Source organism: Buceros rhinoceros, unplaced genomic scaffold (genome assembly GCF_000710305.1).
Source record: "Buceros rhinoceros silvestris isolate BGI_N320 unplaced genomic scaffold, ASM71030v1 scaffold11317, whole genome shotgun sequence".
In the NCBI taxonomy this organism is placed as follows: Eukaryota; Metazoa; Chordata; class Aves; order Bucerotiformes; family Bucerotidae; genus Buceros; species Buceros rhinoceros.
In genome coordinates this window covers 1-10,251 of record NW_010423980.1, presented here as the reverse complement: position 1 = coordinate 10,251, position 10,251 = coordinate 1, and the positions used below count along the sequence as shown (strand labels likewise).

Below are 10,251 nucleotides of genomic sequence, written 5' to 3'. Positions count from 1 at the left end.
GAAGAGCGGACTCGTCTGAGAGCCAGCCTGAGAGATGACAAAAGGCAGGAGGGGGAAGGGAGAGAAGGGCAGAAAACAAAGTGCCGACAGGCGGTTTAAAAGCCCCTTCAAGTTCACCCTTCCAAGGACATCATGTCCCCCACGGAGAACGTCTCGCAAAGACCCCCATCCCTTCCGGCGTGGGAGCTGACATGCTTCTCCTCCTCCCGCTCTGCTGCAGCCCGCTTTTGCAGGACTGAAACCTGCAGCACTCGCAGCCTGCTCTGTCTCTCACCACCCTCCCTCTCCGCCACGAACAAAGACGGAGGCTTCGCAGCAGAACGGCCAGACCAGCTGGGCAGGGTTTAACCATGGTGGCCCATATGTGCTGAAATACCCAGACATATTGGGGTTGCGTTTAAAGGAACAGTCCCAGCTTTCACAGCGAAAGCTCTCGCTTCTCCAAAGCGAGCGTGAAGTTTTACTTCAGCCCTCTGCGAAAAGGCTGGGTGGATTTTTCAATATTCTGCCACTCCAAGGTTTTGCTGAAGAAAGAGGTATGTAAGGTTTGAAGAAAGAGGTATGTAACCCTTGGCACCAGGGTATGTAGTATTTGAGGAAAATATTTTCTTTGCATTCCTAGCTAAGGCCAAAGTAGCGAGAGCAACCAGAGAAATCAACTCCCTATTTCATCAGCCCCACGGTGAGCAGGAGCACCTCCACAACGTAACTCTTACACTACATCTCCTTGGTGTATTTGATACAGGTAAAAAAGGAGGCACGAATGATAACACAACATCACCTGTCACAGCCTGGGAAACACCAACACGGGGTGAACCGGGAATGAACACAAAAACAAAGGAGTGCAAAAAGGCTGTGCTTCCAGGTGAGGTTAGCAAACACAGGGGTCTAAGAAGGTAAAAGAGCAGACAGCCGGTATCTGAGAGGAAAGGCAGCAGCACCTTGGACTGAAAGAGGAGGAAGGGGCCAGGGCACCCAGGCTGGTTGCTGTACCAGGGCAGCCCCTGGGGCAGGTCCTCGGCTCTGCCCCAGCAAAACCTTGTGAGGCTTTCACTCCTCAGGAGTTGTCCTCCTATGCTTATAGGGGACCCCTCGGGCACTGCTGAGAGTCCTGTGACAAAAACAAACAGCTGTTTATTTGAAAAGAGGTTCGACTTAATGAACCAGGGCTATTACACAACCGCTGGGGGCATGGAAAGCAACCAGCCATCCCGTCATCCTCCCCGATAGCAGCTACAACCCGGATGCTTTTTCACATAGAGGGACACTGGCTGCTGGCCTTCAGATGACAGCAGAGCTGTGTATTTGGATGCTTTTGGTACCCTTAGGAGATCTCTCCCTTAGAGCTGCATGTGAAGACTTCCATTATCATCACCGTGCTGCTCCCTGAGGTGTGGGTGATCCTAGCAGCCACTCTGGAGTGGCACCTGATCCTTAAAACGCTCTCAAGTCAGAACCACACTGGAGATAAACGTTTGATCCAAAGGCCTACGAAAGCATATGCACAAGGAACTCAGTCAATGGAGATGACTGAATTCAAACAACATCTGCAGAGAAACAAGGATGTCCAAGGCCTGGCCTAAGGTTCCTTAGCCAGGAATATCCTGCTAAAAGACAAAACAGGAATTTTCTTCGATTCCTGCAGCTTTCAAATATCTGCTTATATCCTCATTGAATGCAGAAGAGCCACAGAGTAACACAAATGGCTTTCTTCGACAGGAATTTATTATCGTCTTCATCAAGTCTTCACTGAGACGACCAGTGTATGTGTTTCCCCGATAGCTCCAAGGAAGTTTTTCCAGTGATGTTTCCTGAAAGACGAAAGGTTCACAGTGTGCCATGTTAAAAGACAACCGGCTGCTCACAGCCCAGTCTCCCTCTTCTCCTCAGGGCACTGCACAGGACATCTGTCACCCTTGCGACTCCACCTGGGTACAACTGACCCATCCCAAGAACTATGTTCCTCTTCCAAAGCCCAGATTAAACCTTCCCCCATCATGAGACTTGGCGGCTCCGTCAGAGCGGACTGAACACAACCAGAGTGTAACTATTGCTGAGAAACACTGCAGAACCTTCTCCTATGAGAAGCGCTTCCCAGTGTGCCTCTTCCATTCCCAAGTCCTAATCCCAAGTCTGTTCCTCTCTATTGCCTCTTCCATTCCCAAGCCTCTTTCTGTCCCATCTCCCTCGACTGCAACGGATAGCAGCCAGCCTTCCTCCAAAGACAACTCTGATCCCATGAGAAATGTTAGATCCCAGGGTGTCAGATCCAGGAGGGACTCCCTGGCTGCTATTAATTAGAAGCAGAAGGTGCTCAGATGTGGTGGTGACAGGCAGCAGAGAGAAATACTGAGACAGACAGATAAATAATCCCAAAAGGGAGGAGGCATAAGTCAGTGCTGGACCACAACAAGCCTGCTAAGGGAGGAGAAGAAAGGGAGAGATGTACACATGGGGCAGACAGTGCTGACAGGGGTCAGATGGGTTTCTTGTCCTTCACTGATTGAATTTCAAGACCTCCTCACATTCTAGAGACAGCACTGTCCTGAAAAGGGTATTTAAGCTATGTCACCAGAGACAAGTATGGTTACGCTCCTATGATGTAGCTGAGGGGGTGCCTAAATCGCAAGTACTTTCTTCCGTATCCAATCTCATCTTGCTGAGGCCATATGTGGAACATAATGTATGAGGCTGATCCACCATGAGAGATACAAAAAGTGATTCATCTGAGAAACTAAAAATGCAATGGGATTCATTCCCTTAGCATAAATAATTCTTTCTATATCCTCCCTGCAATGAATCCTCATTTCTGAGGGAAATAATTTTCAACTACCGTATCTGTGCAGAACACAGGCAACTTCGGGACCAAATGGAAATGAAATAGACTGCTCAAAGTGTAAGACCACTGAGAGGCATGCCCTTATCCCATGGATCTGGCAGGAAAAAGCCATTTTACAGAGGGGGAAACAACTTTAAGAAGTTTAAAAATGGGTCAGCTGGGAAAAATAATTGCTGGGAAGTTGGTACTAACATCCTAGAAGAAGAGAGCTCTAGCCATGAGCAATGAATGGAAGATAAGGACAGATTAAGGCACGGGTATTAGGAAAAGAAGAAATAGTTTATTTGCTGCAAGTCTTCCAGAGTCAAGTTTTCTTCGTGCAAATGTTTAGGTGCAACAGCAACCACACGAAGTGGGGGATAATAACCAACTGTGACTATGGATCAATGAGTCCACCCCAACAGAACAGCTACCAAGGAGGTAAAGAGGAAGAAGCAGTGACAGTTGCTTCCCTGAAATTCTCGAGTGGTAGCGGCGTGAGAATAGGTGGCAGATTTAAGAAGAGCAGCTACTGGATCGCAAAATACCCTCGAGGACTGGGAAAGAATTAAGAATACACTGACAGAAAAAACAAGGGAGGCAGAGGCTCACCCAGCACCCAGAACTCTCACACAAACACGCTTCACATCCACGTATTTACCTGACTTAGTATGTAAAATATTCTCACGTTCCAGTATCGAGCCAAATCCTGGAGAAGAGGTTTCAAATAAATTTTGTCAAAGGTACGAAAGCAGCCAACAAGAGTTACAAAGGTTTCATCCTCTTCATCATCTGTTATGGACTGGAGGATGGGCAGCATTGGTGCGAGGCCGGTACCAGACGCCAGCATGAGGATTTCTCCATACTAACAACAAAAGAGAGAGTTTTGAATGAGCTGCGCCGACTAAAGCGGAGGTACTCACTGTCAGCAACTCCATGCTGCCGCGCTGGGGATGGGCCCCTCGATAGAGAACAGATCACAGAAGGTCATGAAGAAAATTCAAATCTTGGCACGTATTTTTCTGCAAAGGATGTCAGACAGATAGCGCTTTCAGGGTTTCACAGAGAAATCTAACAAAACTGTATTTTACGCAAACATAATCATTTATCCTGACTCTAGTGTTGATTTCAGTTAGTTTATATTTCAGTTTCAAATTCTGCAGTACACTTTGCTGACCCACCACGTGTTGTTTTCCCACTGGAAACCATCCCTGTGTTTACCCTGGATGCTCCTGAGTGTTCTCTGGAGGAAAAGGTTTGTTGCCCATCCTGATCCACATATTCTCTCCCCTTTCTCAGAGATTTTCCAGCAGCACACAGTGCTTCCCACCTGCAAAGGGGGACATTCACTCTGCTCACAATAGGGATGTTGAGGCAGTAAAGTGCTGTGCATAGGATGGCAGAAGGTTCCCAGTGCTCTCCCAGCTGCCAGCCAATGCATCAATGCCAGAACTGGGATTTCAGTCTCCTCAGAGACTGCCCGTGCTCCGTTTTGACTCGGCAGTTTATTGCGAATGGATTTCACATTTATTGTGATCTGCCTGAATCCCGAGTCCTATTCTACTGGCAGCAAATAGAGACCAAAGAAAATTTTACTATGAAATGAATATTCGGGACCTGTGTTATAATTCCTAAACAACAAGCAGTTCTGCTGCAAAAGACTGCTCAGGTGCTTTGCAAACGGCATGTACACAGATCACCCAGCCACTGAACGCAGCCACTTCTAGGCACAACTGCCATGTTGTGTCCCAAATGATTATCTGGAAGGTTTCAAGAAAAGGGAACAGTAGCCTAAAAGAGCAAGGAGAATATTTCAGGATACAGAACACAATTGCTCTGCATGGAGTTTGGCCACTGAGGTTTTTACAGCCTTACTTTTGTTGGGGTGGGGGCAGTGGGGAGAAGAAAAGCCACGGCTTTGAGATCTTAATGACCAGTGTTTCCACGTTGCTCCTCACTGGAAAGGTCAGAATTAAGTAAGCAAACCAGTATGTGTGAGAAGCCTTCCCCTGAAACTGGATCTGCCTTTCTTTGCTGAACCTGGTATCAGCAGGTAGGATCAACGTTCACAGAGTGGCTGGGTGACGCGACACCTCACTGGAGCTGCTACAGTTCAGGAAACACCCAAGAGAGAAAAAGATCAACACCTCCCCTTCGCTCATGCTCAGTCACAAACCAGCAACGTGGTTCAAACAAGGCAAAAACCGATCCACGCTCATTGCTGGTGCAAAAAGAAGTTCCCTTTGTTAAACTCATCAGGAACTTCTACGGCCAGCGATGAACAGAGAGGCTGGCTAACACCTCCCAGCCTCCCAACCATCTCCCTCTCCTCTTCCTTCTTAAATATTCTGCAGTTCAGTAAGGTGGACTTTCTCCAGCTGACTGCTAATGCTGCAGCACTCTACGGTAACCCAGGAAGTCCCTAAAATAATCATGAAAAGAGTAATCAAATCAATGTCTTCCCCTTGGAGTATTAAACAAAGCCAGCTGCCACAAGCTGAGGCATCCTGTGTCTCTTAGGGAACTAACCTTATTAGGTTGATATGGGAACCCTCCAAACGGCCCACGCCAAAAGACCATGTCTCCTTTTTTCCACGTTTTTATGTATTGTGACATAAGCCCAGCTTCATAGCACTAATAAAAAACATGGCACAAAAAAAAAGAATAATTATACTCTGTTGGAAAGTTTCCCAGCTTAAAGTCAATTATAAAGTTATCTACATTTAAACAAGAAGGGGACAAAAAAACATTCATTGCGTTTAAAAAGAAAGATAGATCATTCTATTTGCAAAATAACTCAAAGTTATACCCAAAACAAAGACATTTAAATTAAATCATATTGGATCCATTCCAGCTTGACTATAATGTAAACACAACCCACTTTCATGCAGTCTGTATCTCCAAAACTGGAAAGAGCTTATCAAGGGTTCTTGCTTACAAAGCACACAGAGAAGAGTGTCTTGAATGCAAAGCACTGTCCAAGCCTTCGAGTGTTCTCCAGACCTCAGGGTACAGGGTCTGGAAATGCCTGCTGGGTACTGATAGTTATGTAAACACTGCATAGCTCTTGCTTTATTGCAGTCTCCCCAATGCTGCGTTGATACAATTAGTGACCCAAAGGCAGGTTTCTCATTTTTAAACCTCTTGTTTTCAGCCAGATCATCTGGATGCTAAGGAATACCTCCACATTTTCAAAAAAAATTTGTTAATTTGGGCCTCACGGAAGAAAAATATGTGCAAAATCTGCCATACTTTCTACCAGGCACACACAGTATTCTGGAGGCTTTTGCCTGCAGGAACACTAACCTCGCTCGTGACTGATGAGGCGGGGTCAGTGCTTGCTAGAAAACAGAAGCAAGGAGAGGCTGGAAAATGAAGGCTCATCCAAGCAGCCCTGGCGCTATGTGCTGCACGTATGTCCGATATATAAGACCACTTCATGGTTAAAGAGAACAAATGCGCACGAAGGAACAGCCACAGTGTGTGGGATCTGGCTGGAGAACAAGGGTTGGTCCAAACAGATAAACCCAACAGCCGTGACAGACAACGGGTCTCACGCAGCAGCGATGCCACTGATAAGCCTGGGGAAGAGCAACACAAGCAGAGGCCAAGAGCTGGGACGTGTCAGAAGCCTTCCAAGCCTCCAGCCCATAGGAAAGAAGAGTATTTTGGGGTATTTTCTGTGTGCGCGTTGGAGAGAAGCCCAGCTCCACAGCCCAGTGCCTTGGCTGGCCACCAAGCTGCACTGCAGGCAAACGAAACTGGAGAACCACAAAGCAGCAAAGAAAAAGTGAGTGAGGCAGCATGGGCTGGGGCTTGCAAGCAGTGTCAGCTAATAGAGAACACAGATGCTCCTCCCCTCCGCATAACCTCACTTAAACAGGGTACCTGAAATATTAAGAACCAGTTGTTACACTCAAAAGGCAAATGCGTAACAGACACATTCAAGCTCCAAGTCACTGTCAGAAACATTTTAGCTGCAGAGGACTCTGGGCAGGTACTAAGACTTGTGCAAAGAGTGTGCAGTTCCACCAAAGGAGCAGTATTTTACACCTACCTTCCTCACACATACATGGAAACCCAAGGCAAAACTACAAAAGTCCACCCCGCTTCCTGCTTATTCCCAGTGGACATGGGTAATGGAAACTAAACAAATCCTTCTTTCACCAGAATTATTCCCAAAAATTGAAGTGAGAAGTGATTGAGAGGGTTTAAAATGATTCTTTCTAAATAAAAAGGAAAAAAATAATTAACTCCTGGGGGAAAACTTCTACACCCAGTTTTACATGGAGAGAAACCCTAACATTATAAAATCACTCAAAAAGAAGGTTATGCCCTGTAAATGGCAACTCCCTCACTCTTAACTGTAGTATCACAAATGCAATGCTGTAATAACAGGAGACAGAAGGGTTTGAACAGTGCTTGGATTGCACAGTAATAATAATATAGTACTTTTCAAAATTGCCTGAATAGTGTGAAATATACCACAACCTACAGGGTGAGTTATAAAAATGGCTGCTTTACTCTGGGTGTTACCAACCTCTTTTGTCACTGCCAGAGAATAACTATCGCTCCCTTTGGGATGAAAGGTTCTATATAAAGGAAAGCTATCATTACAATCATTACTATTATTATTGAAATGCAAAACCCGTGAGTAATAAGCGAGTATACATGAAATTTCACCGTCATCCTGTGAACGTATCCTATTAAGGCAACTCAAATGCAACACTTCTCTCCCCTGCCACACACCAATTGCCACAAGAATGGTGAAATGACCCTCCCACGGGTGTCCTAGAGAAACTATACACTGTTCTAAAGAACGGGGTTTGTGTTTGAATGTACGCTGCATAATAAATCCCAAAATGGGAAATCCTGGAAGACAGGCAGAGGACAAGTGGTCATTTTCTACAAGCCCCTTGGGACACCCAGCTCTCCGCATTTCACACCCATCCCGAAGTCTGGGTCTGCCCTGAGGAATCACGAGTGACATACAAATGCAGCACTGGAAAAAACTTCTTCAATTCTATATTCTCCACAGAAAGTAACCAGTTACGAGGGCTCTGCAGACTTTGTTCAGACAAATTCCCAGCCTAGTTCTCCTATAAAATTCTTTTGAACTGAACCAGCATTTTGTGATGGCCTCCAGAAGGGCCAAATTGTCCAAAACGGGGCTCTTTTGCCACCCCATGCACCCTGATAGGTGCAGCCTGTGCCCATGGGCCACGGGGAGCTTCTCAGACTGCAGGCAGCTCCAGAGCCCTGCCCACAAACCAGAAGGAGCTGACTACAGTCCGTCCACATTGTCAAACAAGATGAAACATTTTTCTGAGGAGTGTTCTGAAAGCAAAATGCAGGAGGGAGGGTAATGGGTGGGCAAAGACTTCCCAAAGTCAGTGGTTCAACTGGGCTGACGACTGGGGGCAATGTCAAAGACAGGCTGAAGGGACAACAGGCACTCGGGGAAGTGGAGTGGGCACCTCTTTCCGCACTGGTGACCACAGGGCTCCCGAGAGGCTCTCCTAAGAGCTCAGCAGAGCTCGTGTTGCAAAGCATTGGTTTGAGTGTCACCTTCCTCTGCTTTCAGTTCTGTGGGAAAAACTGCAAGTTGTATCAGCAAAGCCCAACTGCTTCAAAACAACACAGAAACAATGAGGAATTTGAGAGAGTCTCACTTGCCTGCTGACATCACGCTTGGTTCTAAAGGAAACAGTCCCGGCACCTTGGACTCGAACCCATATTGTCCAGGTTTACTTACTTTCATTAAAACTTCAAAGTACCCTTCCGCATTCCCCAGGCTAATCGGAGTATAGGCTCTCTGGACCTCCAAACCATTCACCACTCCTCTGAGGAGAGAAATACAGGAACTCGCTGTGACTTGGGTCATTGACTGCTGTTACCAAATACCTGCACTGCTCTGGCGACACGAGGGAGGCAGCAAGTCGTCTTCCCAGCGGCCCAGCCTGTGCACAGACGCAGAACATTTTCCTTCCAGAGGTAAAAATCCAGGGGGAACATAATGGCTAAATACACCTTTCGTTTTCCCGGTGGTAGCCCCAGCTGTACCACACATTCAGCTCTTCACAAACACCTCTGGAAAGACGTTTGAGCCATTTTGTGAGAAACAGCCGAATGCGCAACAGTGGCAAAGGGGAGAGAAAATGATTTCAGGGTTAAGTTTGCGGCTCCTTACGGGCTGGGGTCTACTGCCTGTGTTGGGACAGCATCTGGTGATTAAATAATGAAAGCGAGGGCACAGCCCTGACCTGAGGTGTCATCGATACACACTGTATGTTCCTGGAAGTCTTCTCTTCCCATAGCATACATCCACCCTGCTCTTTACTGCTGACTGCGGTCATTGATTGAAGTGACTGAACCTTTTCCTCTGCTGCATGATGAGAGATGGCTGAAGGGAGAAGCGTGTGCTTTCAGCAGCCAGCTGTACACATCAGCTGTTAACGTACAAATAACGTCAACAGATACAGATCAATGGCATCATAACATGACTTTTTCTATCTGGCAATGATCACCACAGATGGCTGAGAGAGACATAAACTCTCCCCAGGTGGCCCCTTTCTGGCAAGCAATAAAGTACACAGGAGGGTTGTTGTGCTGGAAACCCAGTCAGGAAATGCCTGGACACTGGCGGTTACACCCCGGCTGCTGCATTACCCCACGATACAGGGCCTAAAATACCACGCTCTGGGGTAAGCGGAGCTCATTGTCTTCATTCCAACATGCTGGAGTAAATCATCTGTTGTAACAGCTATCCTTTGAGCCTTTCTTTCTGCAAATGGATTTTCTTAATCACACCTAGTTCTTTCTGACCCACTGATGCAAGGATAATGCAGAAGAAAAATACAGCTTTGGAATGGCTTTTACCGTAAAATTAGCAGACCCAGCGAGCTCACGGTTTCTTTCATCTGTGTCATTGTGGAGGTACAGAAATTATGATTTGCCCCGTGTGAAGCCTTTGTCTACTGACAAAAACCTGCGTATTAGGTTACATAATGCAGACTGTTTAACTAGCACAGAGAACAATACCTTAACACGATATGTTGTCCTAAACTCAATCGCAGGCTGCTCTTTCCCGGTAATTCAAATCTGTACTGGTAGGTGTCCTCTGTTAGCTGCTCCACCGAGCTTATGCTGAATGCAGTAAATGTATCTGGATTCAGCTCTGAATTACTGCTCTGCAAGAACAACAATAAATAATTACTCGGTTAGATGGTGTCTTTTATTATTTCATTTTTCTTTGGAAGCAAACGCGTGCGCTAATTTAGTGCCGGAGATACTCAGGGCTCCAGAAGAACGTGTATTAGTCGCTGGGGCCCAGCACAGGTTCCAGCCCTCTGCTGATTCATTACCATGTTCTGCAGTCCACGTTTTGGGATCTTGCATTCCCACCCCCCCCATTTTTTAATTACACTTTTTTT

At 46.5% G+C, this 10,251-nt stretch overlaps 1 protein-coding gene across 1 annotated transcript; it reads right to left on the bottom strand.

The window, feature by feature from the left end:
• Positions 1 to 1,560: 1,560 nt before the first annotated feature.
• On the bottom strand, positions 1,561 to 10,008 carry LOC104497373 (NADH-cytochrome b5 reductase-like; the record flags this gene model as incomplete). Its single annotated transcript, XM_010140613.1, has 5 exons — positions 1,561 to 1,811; positions 3,480 to 3,683; positions 5,348 to 5,452; positions 8,574 to 8,661; positions 9,860 to 10,008. Coding segments are annotated over 5 exons (750 nt in total), but the record flags the coding sequence as incomplete, so codon positions are not given.
• Positions 10,009 to 10,251: the final 243 nt, after the last annotated feature.